Source organism: Mastomys coucha, unplaced genomic scaffold, assembly GCF_008632895.1.
Source record: "Mastomys coucha isolate ucsf_1 unplaced genomic scaffold, UCSF_Mcou_1 pScaffold5, whole genome shotgun sequence".
NCBI classification, from domain to species: domain Eukaryota; kingdom Metazoa; phylum Chordata; class Mammalia; order Rodentia; family Muridae; genus Mastomys; species Mastomys coucha.
Genome location: NW_022196911.1, coordinates 79,130,140 through 79,148,824, shown reverse-complemented (window position 1 = coordinate 79,148,824; position 18,685 = coordinate 79,130,140). Strand labels below are relative to the sequence as shown.

General features: G+C 51.4%; 2 protein-coding genes across 7 annotated transcripts in view; one reads left to right on the top strand and one right to left on the bottom strand.

The window, feature by feature from the left end:
- Positions 1 to 4,030: 4,030 nt before the first annotated feature.
- Positions 4,031 to 12,220, top strand: Gas2l2 (growth arrest specific 2 like 2). The gene is made up of 6 exons (XM_031352463.1): positions 4,031 to 4,748; positions 6,298 to 6,539; positions 7,353 to 7,460; positions 8,509 to 8,605; positions 9,374 to 9,626; positions 10,480 to 12,220. The coding sequence occupies exons 1-6, from the start codon at positions 4,364 to 4,366 to the stop codon at positions 11,963 to 11,965; spliced, it is 2,571 nt and encodes an 856-aa protein (XP_031208323.1). The 5' UTR covers positions 4,031 to 4,363; the 3' UTR covers positions 11,966 to 12,220.
- A 622-nt stretch (positions 12,221 to 12,842) lies between these two features.
- Positions 12,843 to 18,685, bottom strand: part of Rasl10b (RAS like family 10 member B) — a 12,436-nt gene continuing 6,593 nt past the window's right edge. For all 6 annotated transcript variants that reach the window (XM_031353378.1, XM_031353375.1, XM_031353376.1 and 3 more), the window contains 2 exons: positions 15,952 to 16,076; positions 12,843 to 15,326 (listed from right to left, as the gene is read on the bottom strand). In XM_031353378.1, coding sequence (XP_031209238.1) covers positions 15,056 to 15,326; positions 15,952 to 16,076 — 396 coding nt within the window. In that variant the 3' untranslated portion in view covers positions 12,843 to 15,055. The remainder of the gene's footprint in view (positions 15,327 to 15,951; positions 16,077 to 18,685) is intronic.

Genomic DNA, 18,685 nt, shown 5'->3' with positions numbered 1-18,685 from the left:
TTTAAAATTTTAGTTTACATAACTTAGGGATTGGCACATTAGATCCTGTATGTACACACAGTCTGATTTTGTACAAATGTTGCTTTACATGTTAATTGAGTTGTAAAAAATAAATTAAAAAACAAAGGATAATATGTAACACAGACAGTATATGGGACCAAAAGCCAAAAGATTTGCAACCTGACAGTTTACACAAACTATAAAGCCAAGACTTATAAACATTTTGTTTGTGGGACTATTGTATGGTTAGAACTATAATTTGCCTCTGTCTCCACTTTCCCCTTCTTCCTTCTAGTTAAGAACCACCTCTGGCTGGGCAGTGGTGGCGCATGCCTTTAATCCCAGCACTTGGGAGGCAGAGGCAGGCAGATTTCTGAGTTCGAGGCCAGCCTGGTCTACGGAGTGAGTTCCAGGACAGCCAGGGCTACACAGAGAAACCCTGTCTCGAAAAACCAAAAAGAACTCTAGTACCCTAAGGTCCCCTGTACCCAAAGGTTTTGTGTACCTCAAGGTCCTCTGTCCCTTGATCTCTATGTTTGAATGCCAATTCTTCCCTTCTCTATGTGAGTTCTCTATATGTACAGGGAACATGGCTTCACAACTGCACCCCTAAAACCCTAACATCCATTGGGAGAAGCACTTCTCCTTGTAGCTCCAATTCAGAACCACAGAGAAGGGGGCTGGGGAGATGTCTCAACAGTTAAGAGCACTGGCTGCTCTTCCAAAGGACCTGAGTTCAATTCCTAGCACTTATATGGTGACTCACATGCTCTGTAACTCCAGTTCAAGGGGATTCAATGCCCTGTTCAGCCTCAAGGGCACTAGGTATGCATGCAGTGCACAGACATACATGGAGACAAAACATTGACAGACATTCAATAAATAAAAATAAAATTTAAAAGCCTTTTAAAAATCACAGGTAGGGGTCCTGTGTGGATGATTTTGGGTCACATGATCACCTAGATAAGAAGCTCCTGAAGTGAAGAAGGGGAAAATTTTTGCCATTCAGAAAACATGTGGCAATAGCTGGAGATGTTCTAAGATGTAGTAACAATCTCAAGGCCAGCCTGGTCTACAGAGTGAGTTCCAGGACAGCCAGGGCTACACAGAGAAACCCTGTCTTGAAATACAACAAAAAACAAACAAACAACAATCTGGGTTATATACTATGGGCATTTGGTGGGTAGAGGGCAGGCATTGTGACAAATGTCCCACAGTACTCAGGACAGCCCTCTACAATAAAGGACTAGCTAACCAGGGCCTCAGAGTATCAAGGCTGAACACCCTGTTTTCAACCAATCCTATGAACTCTGCAGTAGCAACATGGTATGTGGCTACTTGTCATCACCTGGTCTAAACTAACATTGCCCTCCTTAGATGGTGTTGGTATTCCAAATGTTGTCCAGTTATTCCTGTGTTCCTGCCATCGCTCCACACAGCTGCCCAAGTAAAGGCATGTCCCTGCCCTCAACTCTATAGTGCACTCACCATTTCACTCAGAGAAAAAGCATCTTGGCACCCCCCTGCCAGGCCCTGGTTGACTTGGGGCCTCATTTCTTCTCAGCCTCATGTCTGTCCTCTATTGTTCTTTTAATTTTTATTTATTTAATGTGTTGGCTTGTATACTGTGCTCTGTGCCAAATGCATCCCTGGCCTGTTGTTACAGAGGCCAAAAGAAGGTGATGGATCCCCTCTGCTAGAGTTACAGACAGCTGTGAGAGGCATGCATGTGGGTGCTGAGAATCAAACCGAGATCCTCTTGAAGAGCAGCCAGAGAGAGCTCCTGACCTCTGAGACACCCCTCCAGCCCTCCGCCTCCTTCTCTTAGGAAAGATTTATTTATTTTTATTTTATCTCTATGAGTATTTGCCTACATATGTGTATGTGCCATTGGCACGCCTAGTGCTAGCAGAGGCCAGCAGAGGATGCCTGATCCCCTGGAACTGCAGTTACCAATGGTTATGAGCAGCCACGTGCATTCTGGGACCAGAGCTCAAGTCTTCTGCAAGAGCAGCCAGTGTTCTTCACTGAGCAGTCTCTCTATCCCACCTCATTTTAAAAAAACTTGTGTGTATATGTATGTCTGTGTGCTATGGGTGTGCAGGTGCCCATGGAGGCCAGAATAGGGCATCAAATCCCCTGAGGTAGGTGGCACAGATAATTATTATGTGGGTCCTGGGAGCCAAGCCCAGGCCCACTGCTGCTGAATCATCTCTCCAGCCCCCTCCTTCCTTCTGTGATTCTTTCTTTCTCTCTTTCTTTCTTTCTTCCTTTCTTTCTTTTTTCTTTTTCTTTCTTCCTTTCTTTCTTTTTTCTTTTTCTTTTTTTTTCTTTTCTTTTTTTCCACTGCTATTCTTAGAACATACCAAGCATGCTCCTGCCTCCAAGCCTCAGCACTGGCGGCTTGTCTTCCTCATGCAGGGTCATGTCCTCACTCTCTCAGTTCTCTGTCCTGGTGACAAACTTGTCACCAAGGTTTTCCTTTATGAATGGTGTCACCTCCTCTAAAGGTACCACTCTCTTCTCCTATATTCCCCCTGGTATTTATCACTGCCTGATTGACTTCACATTTGTTCTGTTATTTGTTTTATCTTTTGATTTTTGAGACAGGGTCTTACCATGCATGCCAATCTGGACTTGAGTTTGCTATGTAGGCTGGCCTTGAACTCTCAATCCTCCCACCTCAGCTTCCCAGCTGCTGAGATTACGGGGTGTGCCAGCACTCTGAACCAGACTTCTTTGTTCACCTACCACCCATCACCCAGTAACATACATGTAACATACGTGTAGCCTCCATGAGTTCAGGCAGTGACTTTTTTTTTGTTTGTTTCTGTATTCTAAGCTCCATGATAGCGTCTGGCACATAGTAGAGGCTTAAGAACTCTTTGTTAGCCAGACAATGGTGAGGTGTGCCTTTAATTTCATCACTTTGGAGGCAGCGGTGGTCGGATCTCTGAGTTTGAGGCCAGCCTGGTCTACAGAGTAAGTTCCGGGACAGCCAGGGCTACACAGGAAATACTGTCACAAAACAAAACAAAATAAAATAAATAAGTAAATAAATAATCAAAAGGAGCTGGGCAGTGGTGGCGCATGCCTTTAATCTCAGCACTTGGGAGGCAGAGGCAGGCGGATTTCTGAGTTTGAGGCCAGCCTGGTCTACAGAGTGAATTCCAGGACAGCCGGGGTACACAGAGAAACCCTGTCTCGAAAACAAACAAACAAACAAAAACAACAAAAATAAATAAACAAAAGGTAAAACAGAGACGGAGGAGGAGGGAGAGGAGGAGGAAGAGGAGATTGAGAGAAAGAGAGAGAGAGAGAGAGAGAGAGAGAGAGAGAGAGGAAGAAAAAAGAAAGAAAGATTTCTTTATTGAATGAATGCACTGCTGTGCCCATGGGATGAGATTGTTCTAGAAGAATCACATGGATGAGACAATTTCTCCAGAGCAGGTGGGAATCATGATGCTCAGACAGGGCTGCTGGGAGAGCCTGGGAGAGCTGGGGCTCACCCAGGCTGTGTATTCTGGTATTTCCATACACACACTATTCCCTTGTTCCTCACAGCACCCTAGGATAGATAATTGTCCTTCCCATTTGACAGTTGACAAACTAAGGCACAGAGAGACTGTGGCTTGCACGCCACCTCCAAAGGGATGTAGGGCTCCCATCTTTGGGCTCTATTGCTGTCCGTTCCATGCTCATTCATTTCCAGGGCTCGCCCATCCTTAAGCCCCAGCCCTGGAACTTCTCCCTCAACTCCCCCCAGATCCCCCAACCACAAGGAGTCAACTGAGAGAGAACCCAGTCCCACCCTCTCTGGCCAGCTCTCCATCCTCAGGCCTCCCAGCAGGACAGCAGGCACTTGGCTGCTGGAAGGAAGGGTTAAGAAGGAGTGTTTGTAGCAGCTGCTGTCTCCAAGGAGAGGAAGGAAAGCAGAGCTTCAGGCCGCAGCCTACATGCTTGTCTTCCGGGCTCCCCGGCCGAGAAAGTGGCGGGTGTGGAGGCAGGAGATGAGGACCTGACCTGGGAAAAGAGGAGAGCCTTCAACTTCCACCAGTCCCAGAAGCGCTGAACTCTCTGAATGGACTAGGCAGCTGAGAGTGAGGTCGCTGCAAGCCACCAAAGAAAAGTTCAGGCAGGGACTGAGGAATGTGGGCAGTGGGGGCTGGGCCTAGCCCAGAGGCTGAAGCCCGCAGCGAGCCTCATAGTCAGGAACCCTGGGCTCTCAGAGGGTAGAGGGGGACCCACTGAGTCAAGGAGAACTGAGCCGGGACCTTGATCTAGCAGGTAGCAGAAGTAAAGAGACAACGATCTCCTGCGGGGACAGGAGGTTCCCACTTCCTCCCACACTTGAGTTCCAGTCATGTCTCAGCATGTGGGACATGGGAGGAGACCCAGGACCCCAGGGCCTCCTGTGCGCAGCATCCGGCCCTTCAAGTCCAGCGAGCAGTACCTGGAGGCCATGAAGGAAGACCTGGCTGAGTGGCTTCGGGATCTGTACGGACTGGACATTGATGCAGCCAACTTCCTGCGGGTGCTGGAGACTGGCCTGGTGTTGTGCCAGCATGCCAACACTGTCACCGAGGCTGCTCTAGCCTTCTTGGCTGAGGCACCTGAGCGAGCTCAAAAGATTCCCCTGCCCCAGGCTGGGGTTTTCTGCAATGGGACTGCTCAACCGGGTACCTTCCAGGCCAGGGACAACATCTCCAACTTCATCCAGTGGTGTCGCAAGGAGATGGGGATCCAAGGTAAGGCAACCATTTGAGACCTTTATATTACAGGGGCATGTATCACTTGGAGGCTTAAAACTAAGTTAGACTTGGAGGTCAGGAGTTGAGGTATTCTAGATTTTCCACGCGGCAGCTTCTCTGTTTGCACTTCAGTTTCTCCATCTCACAGTAAATATGCACTGATGACCAATACACAGTCATCAATGATTAACTCCATGAAGATATATGCATTGCCTCTTCTGTTTTCCCGTGCATGCTGGGTACCTAGAAACTGAGGAGAATAGAGCCCAAATGCCCAGGAATGCATGGTCTAGGAAGGCAGCCAGATAAATAGATTCAGAAATTACAGCCCAGGGTGATGTGTGCTTCAAAGGCATGTCTAGGATATGGGATCCAGAATGGAAGTGGTCAGTCTGATAGCATAGTAATGGGCACCAGCAAGGGCAACAAAAGGGAGGAGATTTGGGCTAAAGAAAGAAATTTGGGAGATGGGATTAACTAGTCAGGGAGTAGTGGCAAAGCGTAAGGTAGTGGGAGAAGCTGGCCATCGAGCAGGAAGGACTGAAGCAGTGGTTCTCCATCTTCCTAATGCTGAGACCCTTTAATACAGATCTTCATCTTGTGGTGACCCCCCAACCATAAAATTATTTTCATTACTACTTCACAACTGTAATTTTGCTGTGGTTATAAATTGTAATGTAAATATCTGATATGCAGGATATCTGATAGGTGACCCCCCCAGGGGTCATGACCCACAGGTTGGGGACCCCTTGACTAAAAGGATGGGAAGGAAACTCAAGAGGGGAGGGCCCCAGGGAGGAGCACAGTCCTTCAGGGACTCGCAGGGCTCAGAGTGAGACAGTTTTTGGCCTTGAAGCCTGGAATGGGATTAGGTGTGATTGCGCAATTTTCCAGGTCAAAAGTAACCGGGAGGGGACAGGGTCAGGTTTGGACTCCTGGCTGGTGAAAGGAGGGGAGGGCCTGGATCAAAGGTTAACCAAAGCTAAGGATGTAGCTTATGTATAGCTTGTGCAGCTTATGCACACTTTATATATGGCCTTGGGTTCCATTCCCAGAACCATACCCCAAAACAACTGCTGCTTTCTGTTGAGATAAACTACACCCCCGTTTTTCAGATGAGCACTGGGACTCTGGGACTAGCTTTGGGGTCACATAGCCATGGGAGATTCCTGGACTGAGCCTTATAGGGTGGGGTAGCCAAAGTCTATCGTCAAGTTAGCCTGATTGTCTAGAGCTGAATTTAGGGCGTCCGGAAAATGGGTAAGAAGAGAAGAAACCGCTTCCTGCTCCTGGGATCTTCTCATTGGCGAAGTGGATCTCGGGAGAGCTAGACAAGGGAGAGCTCTTCTGCCCTAGGATCAGCCAGGCTCTAAATACTCACCAGCTTCTGCGGTTAACTTGGCTGCCTTGTGTGGAGCCCTCTAAGAGCTTCCTCAACCTGAGATGCTGAGTTCCGAGTCACCCTCCTGTGTCCACTACCCCTGCCTTGGGATGGGTTCCAGCGGAGGACTCGAGCCCGTGTCCTCTTCTCTTTGTCCAACACCAGAGGTGCTCATGTTCGAGACAGAGGACCTGGTGCTCCGCAAGAACGTGAAGAGCGTGGTATTGTGTCTGCTGGAGCTGGGTCGCCGCGCTTGGCGCTTCGGCGTGGCGGCGCCCGCCCTGGTGTATCTGGAAGAGGAAATTGATGAGGAGCTGCGGCGCGACCTGGCCCTACCATCGCCGGACCCGCCACCTCCCGTACCTCCTGCCCGCAGGCCTTGCCATTTCCACAACCTAGACCAGATGGTGAGGTGCCCGGCTACGGCCCTCAAGCCGAACACGTGCTCTGATTTCCTCTTTCCTAGTCCCCACGGCCCTGCTCCACTCTGAGCCCCACCCCTAACCACGTGTGACAGAGGCTGTTGCGGCTTACAGCCTTTGCACAAGGCCGGCACTGCACCTCTCATTTGGCCCTGAGGATTGGGTGCCAAGAACATGGTATCTTCGCTACCAGCTAACACCCACCATGTGGCTTTGGGCAACTCATTGAACCTTTCTGATCTTCCCTTCACCAGCGTGTAGTGTAAGGAGATACAGTACCTATTTTCCGGGACTGCTATGAGTTGCCACATAAAGAGCGTGGGTCAAAGAGTGGGATCCTACCCTAAAGGGAGCTACTTCCTGAGGCTAGCCCTATTCCCATCACTGGGGGAAATAGGGTTCTGGGAGGGATCCCCTCTTTTTTCTTTCATTTTTCTTCCCTCCATTTCTCCATTTCCTCTCTTTCTGCTTTGCTCCTTTCTTTCCCCTCCTTTGCTGTGTGGCCAAATGTGGTCACAAACTTCTTCAGAATGGTTCCTTAGCTGAGGGCCTGTGATGGAGGTTCCACACTGGTCAGCTAGCACAGCATACTGTACCAGCAGGAGAAGTGGACCTCAGGGGGGCGGCCCAGGTGTTTTTAAGCCTTCGTCTTCCTACTTGCCTCTCGACCCCCGGCCCTGACCTCAGCACCAGCCTGGTGCCACACAGGCATCACACTTAGCTTGATCCCCTATGGGAATGAACTTGGGCGTTCAGGCAGAGAAGAGAGCTGAGCCTCTGCCACCCCCTCCCCCACAGGTGCAGAGCCTCATCAGCCATTGCACATGCCCAGTGCAATTCTCTATGGTCAAGATATCGGAGGGGAAGTACAGAGTGGGGGACTCCAACACTCTCATCTTCATCCGGGTAAGTCTGATTTAGGTGGGGTGGGGGGACATTCAGGGTCAGTGAAATGAGGTTTCTTTTCATAGAACCTCGACTAAGCCTGGGGTGGAGGACAGGAAGTCAGCCATCATCATATATCCCAAGTCACCAGGCCTTGAGGCATTCCCTTACCTTGGAAATTCCCAGGAGATTCCAGCCAAACTTGACATCCTCCCTTCGGTGCAACCAGCACCACCATCCTCCACCACCTTCATCTCATAAGTCCACAGGGTGCCCCCAGGCAGAAGTAGGGTATATAAAAAAGGTGCCCTCACTTTCCCACTCCACAGGATACGTCAGAGTGAGGGACCCAAGAACCTGGGTTTTTGTGTTCTGTGTGCAGCCCCAGCCATGAGGATCCCAAAATGCGCCACCCAGACCCCGGATCCATCCATTCTGTAGTGAGCAGCCTTGCAGGTCTGGGCCGAGGCGGGGCGGTTCTTGCTAGCTCTTCCCCTTGTCCGGCTTCATCTCCGGGAAGATGCTCTATGCTTAGGAATGTGGACAGCAGTTGGGCGTGGTCAAGCCCTTTCCTTGGACATAGAACATTTCTGGGAGCAGAGCCAATAACAACCTGAGACCCCCTTAGACCCTGAGACAATAGTCTTGTGATGTGGGCATGGGCCAGGGATTGTGGCTCCACTTTTGAACTGAGGAAATTAAAGTTTGGAAAGTCTATGGACCTGTTTTATTACAGAGTTGAGCAGGATTCCCAGTCTCTGTCACACAACAGGAGCATGATGGTTCCATACCAAGCAGAGACATGTACAAAGCCCCGAATAGCAACGAGAGTGCCCTGGGACCTGGCTAGCAATTCAAATACCTATGTGATCCCTTGTCCGTTGTGGCTGCGCAACTTCCTGTTTAGCAGTTTGGCCCCCAGCCTTGACAAGTGATGTCTAATGCCAGTCATGGGTAAAACTAAAACGCAAAATATTCTGTCTCCCAATCAGACGCGTGTGTAAGGGGGTATATATGGGAATAGGGGGAGTCCTCCACTCAGCTCTCAACCTCACCTTTGCTCCCTCAGATCCTCCGGAATCACGTGATGGTGCGTGTTGGAGGTGGCTGGGACACGCTGGGCCATTATTTGGATAAACATGACCCCTGCCGGTGCACGTCCCTCTGTGAGTTTCCCAGAAAATTTTCCCCATGAGTTTGGTTAGAGAGACACAGACATAGCTTCTAGTTGAGAGGCATCTTGAGGGAGGGCGTATCGGCCTGATCTCCAGGGGCTCCGCTGTACAGGGATCCGTGAGTGAGGGCCGAAGGGCAGTCATGGCTCAATACTAAGAGTAACCACAAGGTGGCGCGCAAGGCACGCAGAAACAACGTTGACCCAGGGACAACTCAGCAGAGCTTAGATTTGGCCTTGGAGTCCACACAGGGGGACTAAAGTCTCTCAGGTTTTCAGTCTCTCTCTCTCTCTCTCTCCCTCTCCCCCTTTTTCTCTCTCTTCCCCCTCCCCCCCTCTTGTTTTTTCGAAATAGTGTTTCTCTGTGTAGCCCTCGCTGTCCTGGAACTCACTCTGTAGACCAGGCTGGCCTTGAACTCAGAAATCTGCCTGCCTCTTCCTCCCAAATGCTGGGAATAAAGGTATGCACCACCACCGCCCAGCCCTTCTCTAATCTTCATCAGTACCTCAAATCTGAAAAAGCATACAATCTGAATAAGAGTTTTAGATGGGCAAAGCCACACAGCTTTCAGTAAATCCTTATGTTGGGCTCTCTGTCTAAACTGTCTCCTGAGTCCCTTTGTAGAAACTGAGACTGCCACTGTAGGCTCTGTTGCCTATGTGGGAGAATAAGGAGAATTTGACAGGGTGGAACAATGAGTTTCATAAACACAAATTGAACTCTTCTTTCTTCTACTTCCTCTGGGGCCCATTGTGGTAGCCCACAAACCAGGCAGCTTCCTGAAGCCCCCGGGACCACCGGTGCAGCATGAAGTGAAGGTACAGGATGGGCCTTCACAGCTCCAGCCTACAATGACCATCAGCCGCTCACAGAGCCCACTGCCTCCAGTGGACTGGAAGACATACACCTCTTCCAGCCGAAAGCTGAGGCCTCCCACACCCTCTTCTCCTGGACCCCGTAGTGAATCCCCAGTGAGAGCCAGAACCCTCAGAGAAATGACTCCACTCCTAAGGTACAAGAGAGGGACATGGAAGTGTCCCCCATAAGTCTATTCTCAGTGGCTCATCCCCCAAGATAAAGAGAACAATGTTTTAACCCAACAAAACATCATATATGCCAGAGATGATGGCACATGCCTAGAGTCCTAGCATCCAGGCAGCCAAGGCAGTAGGATTGTGAATTTGGTTCTTTCCCTGGCCACTCAGGAGGCCATATCACAAAAACCACATACCCCATAGGGACAATGCTCCCCTGGTATGCACAAGGCCCTGGAATCTACACTCCAGAGCTGTAGAACAAGACAAGGCTCCAGGTGTTTGCAATCAAAACAGCACCTAGAACTTAAGGATCATCTGGTTGCTCCAAATACCTACCCGTCTTGTAGACAAGGGGGCTGAGGCCATATTCATTGTTCTTCCATTTCATGATAAAACTAAGACTGAGACCTGCCCCGAGTATGGACAGCTTCTGATTATCAGTCTTCTGGTCTAGAATTTTCCCTTGCATGGTCTGAAGTCCCTTTCTGCTGCACGGGAACAAGGGTGCCTAGGCTGCTAGAATGGCTGCATAGGGGCCTCTTGGTCTGTCCCAAGGAAGAACATTGGTTCTCTAAGCCCCCTCCCCCTATAGTTCCCTTGGAAAATGCCTCTGGTTTTTTTTTTTTTTTTTCCCTTCAAGACAGAGTTTCTCTGTGTAGCCCTGGCTGTCCTGGAACTCACTCTGTAGACCAGGCTGGCCTCAAACTCAGAAATCTGCCTGGCTTTGCCTCCCAAGTGCTGGGATTAAAGGCGTGCACCACCACTGCCCAGTGGGAAATGCCTCTGATTGTCCTGAGTCCCTTTCAAGCCTGTTTTTCTCTTTTTCAGGTCCCAAGAGAAACCAACTCCATCTCAGAAGATGTCATCATCTGGTCCCCTATTCTCATCTACTTTTAGGGGACCAGACCTACAGAGTACCCTGTCAGGGAAGAGAGTGAATAGATGCCCAGGCGAACTCCCCAGAGGAAGGACTCCCACATCTTTGGTTCACAAGGAAGCAGACAGTCCAGGAACACACACCAAGGTTCCCACAGCCCAGAGGCTCCACATCCCTGAGGCCACTAGTAAAAGGACATCAGCAAGCAGACCATCTCCCCCACCTCGTTCCTCCAGCCTAGCCAGTCCTCATGCTATCTGGCTCCTGCACCAGGGTGCCTCCCCACAACTCAGTGAACCCATGTCTGTTCAATCCTCATCCCCTGACAAAGGGCTCACCAAGATCCCTATCCGGCTGTCCCCTACCAGACCCCCAACTCCAGGAAGAAGATCTTTGGGTACCGAAGGTGGAAGCTCCACGAGGAGAAACTCCATCTCATCAAGGGCCCTCGCAGGGAACCTGGATAGATCCACACATGGGCATCACTTTGTGGAAGCAAGCGGGGACCACCAGACAGACATCCAGATTACTTCAGAGACTGAGGATCCCAGGAGCTTGGGTACACAGAAGTGGAAAGAGATACACACCTCTCTGCCCCTGGGCAGGACCAGAGAGCAAGCCCTCTATGATAACCTTAAAGAGGAAGTTGTGGCCAACATGAAGCTGCTGGAGGTGGAGGCCACCTGTACTCAGGGTACAAGGTCTCAAACCATCCCCCGAAGTGGGGTCTACGTTCCCAGCCTGGGTGGGGGGTGGCCTGAGCCTGGGGGTCCTTATGATAAAGTCATCCAGGAACTGGTTCAGGGTCCCCCACCCCTCCTTAAAGTGGATCTGAAAGCCTGGAAGGTTGGATTTGAACACCCCCCTAGGCCAATTGTGGACCCAGGAAGCCTCAAAGAGAAGCTAGGTTCCAGAGAAATGGGGACAAGGATAAAGGCTGAGGGTACCACAGTGAGGACTATGCCTCCTGCAAGAGGGCAGGACTGCTCAACTCTGCCTGTATCTGCCAACCTGGAGGCTCCCACACATTCATGCCCAGACCCCAGTTCTGACAAAGCCAAGGTATGTTTGGGCAAGGGCAAGAGAACTCTCCGGAAGCCCCAGAAGGTCCCATCCATTTACAAGCTGAAGCTGAGACCCAGGATCCGGCCCCGTAGAGACCACAGGCCTGAGAAGAGACCTTCCAGAATTCCCAAGCCACTGGCCTACCCCTACCTGGGTCCAGCCAGGACAGCTCCTGGAAGCAGGCTATTAAAAGCTACATTGGGTGGCAAGGGAGGGGGCACCTGCCAGGTGAATGGAGCAGGTAAAAAGGAGGAAGAGAAAAAGAAAGAAGCCACCATCTCATTGGAGAGCAGCATTCTGTCTTCAGAGAGTCAGGAGCCTCTGCAGCTTGGTGGAACCCCACTTCCACCTCAGGAGGAATCTTGGGTCTGAAGAACCCTCGGATAGGGAAGAGCACAGCAAAAACGTATGCAGTGCGGTGTATGTGTGAGAAAGTACAGTCCCTCATTCAGCACAGTGTCTGGGCCAGAAGTAGGCCTGAAGAGCTCACCAGTTGCACAAAAGGGCAGCCCATCACAAGCCAGCATCAAGCCAGGCGTGATAGTGAGCCCATCAAGAACACCAAGAACAGCTCCTCAACCTCTGGACATTACCACAGCTGTAAGTCATTAAACACATGTGGGTCTGTCTTAGAGACTCAGCTTTTTGGATCTTTCCCCTAAGACTGTAGAGGTGTAGAGAGGTGCAAACTCAAACGTCATCTCTGCTAGAGGTGATGGGGACAAGGTGGGGTGAGCTGTCAGCAAGGGATGCTTCCTTATCAGTTTCTGGTGCTCAGGACCTGGGACAGCGACAGAGGCAGCTCCGCACAGGTTTCCAAAGGCTGGTCACCCTTGACGTGGACTTCAAAGATTTGCCCCTGGTTCTGAGAACAGGGATGGCTTAGGATGACAGCGGGCTGGTTGATGGCATCCATCACACTTCTGTGTCTAAGAAGCTATGGTTCAGGGGCCCCAAATTTGACCCTGACTGGGAGGAAGATGTAGAAGCAGTTAGGACTGAGTCTTGTAGGCATCTGCAAAGGCAGGTGATAGTACCTTCTGTGTGGCTGCGATTAGCTGGAGGGAAAGGAGGTACATCCAGAACCTTTTCCCTTTGGTCTCTTGGTTGGTCCTGAGCTTTCGGGTGGGGAGCACCACTCTTTCCACATAGCATGTGAACGTGTGTTCACAAACACACACACACACACACACACAAACTTTGCAGGAACCCACTCCTTCCTCCATGAGCAACAGAGCTGACACTGAAGTAGAGAAACGAGGGAAAACACTCCCTGATTTTTAATCTGACTTCCAATAACAGCTCAGTGGGTGACACACACACTTCTAGACCCTGTGTGGGAAACCCTGGTTGGGGAGGGGGAAGGACAGAGACTCAGAATGGGGGTGGAGGGACCTGAAATCCAAGACCTGGGGTGACGAGGAAAGGGTGAGGGGGCTACATTCCAATGACTCTCCAGTGGAGGCAAGCCAGAGGTCTGGATCCCCCACCCTCACCTCGAGTGCCCCAGAGTTGGGGGGTGATCGGGCACATGGGAGGCTGCCATCTTTACCCCACACCCCAAGGAACCAGTGGTGGGGGTGGGGTTGCAGGAGAGGAAAGTGGGCACTCCTCCTCCTTACCCTCCCAGCCACTCTGAAGTGTGGGGAAGGGGAGCCACCGCCTCTGTTTCAGAGGGAGGCTCAGAGAGGGCAAATTGCTAGCCCAAAATTGTGCAGGACAGCAAGGACTAGAACCCAGAACGCTGGGCTGCCCAAAGTGAGGGCTGCTGCTGTTGTACTGCAGTGCCCCCTGCTGGGTAAAGGGAGTGAGATTCAGTAGGGAAGAAGCAGAAGAGAGAATCATAGATTCCCTCCCACACGGGAACACCATAAATTCCCCATCCCACCCCTGCCCCAGATTCCTCCCCATCACCTCTCTGGGTACCTGATTTCCTGGTCTGTGCACTGCAGCCTTGGCAAAGGCTATGTACCCCTGTGTACAGGCGTCCTATGAACCCCTCTTAACAAAGGGCCCTAATGATGCTCCCAACTGGACCAGGGCCGAGGCTGAGGGTTCAGCCTCAGGAACTTTCTTTGGCCAGGGCAGGGGACATGGAACCACTTCTTCCTCCCTCCCTCCAAGTCCCCGAGCAATCCCTCGGGCCATTCCTGGAATCTCCATTATTATTATTTCTAAATCGGTACAAAACTGACAGTGATCAGCTCCGGTGACGAGAGGTAGAAACCCGGCCAGGCAGCCGGGGAAAATGGGGTGGGTGAGTTAGGGCATAGGGCCAACCTGGTGTTGGGATAAGGGGTCAGTCAGATCCTGAGGGCCTCCACCTATGGGTGGGGATGCACGCCTATCTCTCCCTGGCCCAATTCCCTCATTCTTACTCTTTTCCTGGCTCTGCCCCTACTCAGACTGATCAAGACAGCCTGAGACCTGATGGAGGCAGAGTCTTAGGCAGTTGGACTGAGGTGGGGACAGGGACACAGAATCATCGCTAGCATAACGTGACCCCCTCCCGGGCACCATCTTCCCCCCCCCACCAGTCCCCCACAAACTCCACATTCCCCAACGTAGCAGCCCATCCTAGTGCAGGAGATAACAGAGAAGTGGGACCTAGCATCATGGAGAGAAAATGATCCTTTGAGGAGTTCCCTCTCCACACTGTCAAACAAAACAAAAAGAATTTTAGCCCGGGGGCAATCTGGCTTTGGGGTCAGGGGCGAGGGGCACCCGGCAGGGACCATTGAGTTAAGGCTGGAAGGTAGGTGGTTGCGTCTCTGGGGGCTGCTGGGCAGGGAGGTCTCCCTAGATGAGGGAGAGCTCAGCCTTCTCTCCCTGACGGCTGTCAGCCCTCGGACCCCTTGGCTTCGGTCCTTGGGACACTTGCATCTCTCTGCCCTGTGCCGGTGGCGCTGCCGGGGAGAAGGCCTGGCATCAAAAAGCTGCCAGGATCCGCGACAAGGGAATGGACGAAATGAGAGCCCTGTGAGCGGAGCTGGGGAGCAGGGAGAAACACTGGAGGGTAGATAGGACAAATGAGGACTGACAGACCCTTGAGAGGACAGACATTGGAAAAGAGGACGTGGGGTAAAGACGGACACACTGTGGGGAAGATGGGCAGGGGCCGGCCAAGACAGCACCTCCTCACCCCACCCTCCATTTCGCACACTCACCCCTTGGCCCACAAGTTGTGGCCCCTCCTGGGGCCGGGCACTACACTACAGCACTGAAGGTGGCTTGACCCAGGGAGACCCAGGTGGGAGGGGAGGACTGGGGAGTGATGGGGAGGCTCCCTCTCGCCCTCTGATTCTCGTGGGGGAGGTGTGTGGCTGTAGGGGTGCTTCAGGCCAGGAGCCCAGAGTTCTCCTCCGGGGGGTTTCCTGCTCTGGCTCTGGTGTCCCGCGGGAGGCTGGCCCCGCCCTGCCCTCCCTTTCGCTGGGACAGTGCTGCTGCAGGGCGCACGCTGAGTCACATGATGGCGCAGCGGTTGCGGCGCAGCGCGCCCTGGAAGCGCAGGGCAGCGTGCACGTGTTTGCAGCGGGCGCAGCCCACACTCTTGAGCAGCTCGCTGAAGAGCAGCAGGATGTGCCAGTTGTACTTGGCCGAGCACTCCACGTAGCCGCACTTCCAGGTCTTGCGCACCAAGTGCGACACGTTCCAGCGTGGAATCACGCGTCCGCGTTGCAGGTCGCGCTTGTTGCCCACGATGATGATGGGCGTCTCCGAGGTGCCGATCACCCTGCGGGTTGAGGCAGAAATTTGGGGGCGCTGCCAGTCTCGCAACCACTGGGCTCCGCGCTAGCGTGTGCTCTGTTCCAGGTGCAGCCCCAACCCCTTGAGGAAGGTTACATCTTTAAAGAACACATCCAAAAAAAGTCGATACTATTGTTCTGTCTATTTTACAGACAAGAAAACTGAGGCTTATATGTCAAAACTGATCTGCGACCACACACTCCCAGCCCCTGTTCTTCACTATTAGTGTAGCCAGTATCTTAAGTCGGGGTCCCAAAGTGAGTCAATAGAAGTGGGGTATGTGACCCACACCTGTAATTACAATACTCGGGAGGCCTGAGGCAGGGGGATTTTGAGTTCAAAACCAGCCTACTAACATAGTGAAACCCTGTCCAAAAAAAAAAAAGAAAGAAAGAAAGAAAAGAAAAGAAAAAGAAAGAGAGAAAAGGAAGGCAAAAAGAAAAAGAAAAAAAGAAAAGGAAAAAAAAGAAAGGGGGTGGGGACTCGTGGGAACCAGAAAACTCAATACATTTCACCCGTGGCCAGTCCTCCAGCACCCCCCGTCCGGGTACCCCCTTTTTGGAGACAGGCTAGCATTAGGGCATCCACTGAGGTAGCAATAGATTCCTCACCTCGTCTCCAAGATCTGCTGACGGATAGTCTTGACGTACTCAAAGCTGTCAAAGCAGCAGATGTCATAGACCAGGATGTAGGCGTGGACGCTTCGGAGTCCCCTGCAGCAAGCATCTGCCCACTCCTGCAACACCCCCAGCCAGTACCACAGTCAGAGCAGCTACGAAGCCTCCCAGCCTCCAGCCACTCTGTCAACCCTACACCAAACCATCCCTTCTATCCTCCACCCCACCCCCAGAAGGCCAGGCCCTAGGAACACAGGTGCTCAGAGGTGTAACTCCCCCTCTGCTGGCCGATAGATAGAGCAAGCCACAAGCTGGCTGACTTCCTGGCCCACCACACTATCTTGTGAGGATCTGGAGGTTGGATCTGTCTGATTCATCCATCCAGTCCTTTGTTCAAAGTGCATTTTTTTTTAAAAAAAATTATTTACTTATTATTATACATAAGTACACTGTAGCTGACTTCAGATGCACCAGAAGAGGTCATCAGATCTCATTATGGGTGGTTGTGAGCCACCACGTGGTTGCTGGGATTTGAACTCAGGACCTTTGGAAGAGCAGTCAGTGTTCTTACCCGCTCAGCCATCTCACCAGCCCTCAAAGTGCATTTTTAAATTCCTCTAAAAGCACAGCCCTGACCTAGTCGTTGTACCTACTATAGTATGTTCCAAGGCTTAGCCGAAGCTCCGATTTACCACTTTTTCTGCAAGCAAGGGACTATACCCACCATCTCCTGTGTCTGAGGCCATGGATTATACTCTGGTTACAACTATCCTATTTCCAGTTCCTCACAATTGCAGTGAACACCAAGAGGGTCAGGACCCGGTTATTTTCATTTTACACACTACCTCCTCTGTTTCTTGTTCAGTGAGTCTTTAGCTTTATAACTGCGCTGGCAAGCTCTCTCCATGGTGCTGAACTCCACAGCCCCAGCAAGCCCAAACAAGGCAGGTCCTATCCCTAACACAGCTCTCAGGTTGCTGTCTGAATGCAAGCTAAAAAAAAGATTGAAACTGGATGCATAAGGGGCTGGGGCAGGGGAGAGACACGGGACTCTTGATCCTCCTGCCTCTGCCTTTCAAATGCTGGGATCACAAGCATGCATCACCACGACTGGCTTGACTGGGTATTTTAAAATATTTTTGTCTGAGAGAATTTCTCATGGAGGGGCTTGTGGAGCTGAAGCTCAAGATGAATAGGCCCATGGAAAGGCTAAATGTGTTAACGAGAAGGTTCCCTCAGAGATTAATTAGCTAGTTAGTCTGCCAACAGATGTAATTGCAAAAGTCTGCTCAGGAAGGCAGCGTGCAGAAAGGAGGTCCCCGAAGCTCTGGGGCAGAGACCTTGGGAGGCTAAGGAAAGCAGAGCCTCCTCTCATGAGGCCCAGAAACAAGACTAGCAGGGGAGAAAAAGGGTGCACTGCAGTCTCGAAGTGTGGCCTGGCATGCCTGAGGCCCTGTGTGGCACCTCCAGTACACACAAAAGGAAGACCAGAAGGAGTCAGGAACACATCTCCAGGCCCAGCTTGCATGGTCCAGGTAAGAGTTTCAGCTGAGGCAGAAGAGGCAGACTTGGGTGGCAGCTGTGCAGTGTGGAGTTGGAAGTGGCACTTCCAACTCAAAGGCTCGGGAGATGCTGCAGTAGGTATCCCTGGGGAGATGATGTGGCATCTTTGTGCTGAGGTTTTAATTTTTGGTGCAGAGGCAGGATACAGAGGACAGCAGATCTAAGGATGTAGAAAATCACAAATCTGCTTCCTCCTAGACCAGAGAACACTGTGTTCAGTGGGATACCCATTACCTCGGCATGGGGGGTGCGGAGGGGAGGGCCCCGCATGCCTCTGCAACTCCCCTCTCACCCCATAAGAGGAACGGAGATCCCTAGAAGGAGGAGAGAGGATAGGTTCCATGCTGTAAGCTCTCTTCTGGGTTGCCAGACTTTGAGGGTGACAGTCCCAGCCTTCCTCCAACACATTGCCTCCTCCAGGGGACCCCAGGATGCCTCCCACTCACTCCTCTCAGGAGGCTCCTAAAAGGGAACAGCAGAAAGCTCCAGATTGGCTAGGCTGTCCCTCTACTCCTTAACCGAAGGGAGGAATGGAGAAAGCTTAGCCTTCCCACCAGGGTTCTAATCTGCTCCCCTAGAGGTCATCTTTGGACTGTACTGAGTCACAGGATGGACTGAACATACAGCCCAGTGGCGAGGAATGTGTTTCATGCACAAAGCCCTAGCTGATAAAGGCAGAGACAGAGAAGGAGAAATAAAATTGAGCACAGCTGCAGGGTCTCAGTCGTCTGGCCATGTGTTCCTGGGGATCTCCTTTGGCAGGTTGCACGTGCCCTCTAACTTCAGCTTCCTGCTCCGGAGGACAAGGTACTGTGGAAGGCAACAGTCTTAGACTCGAACACGTATTACTCTATTTCTGGAAAGTGGCCATCAAGATTCTTAGGGTCTATATTTGATTGTGAAGTTCCTTCTTAGGACTTCTGTACTCAAAGCCCCTTAGCTGTGCTCTAGGAGTGAAATCTTTGAAATCATAGTACCAAATATAAGGGACAATCAAGAAGAAAAAGGTCACCAGGTGTTGTGGCATACACCTTTAATCCCAGTACTTAGGAGGCAGAGGCAGGCAGATTTCTGAGTTGGAGGCCAGCCTGGTCTACAGAGTGAGCTCCAGGACATCAGGAACTATGTATGTAGAGAGACTCTATCTCAAAAAACAACAACAACA

Coding starts and splice junctions, on each gene's coding strand:
- Gas2l2 (XM_031352463.1), top strand. CDS start 4,364: ATGTCTCAGCATGTGGGACATGGGAGGAGACCCAGGACCCCAGGGCCT. Junction 7,461..8,508: donor ACACTCTCATCTTCATCCGG/GTAAGTCTGATT, acceptor TTGCTCCCTCAG/ATCCTCCGGAATCACGTGAT. Junction 8,606..9,373: donor CTGCCGGTGCACGTCCCTCT/GTGAGTTTCCCA, acceptor CCATTGTGGTAG/CCCACAAACCAGGCAGCTTC.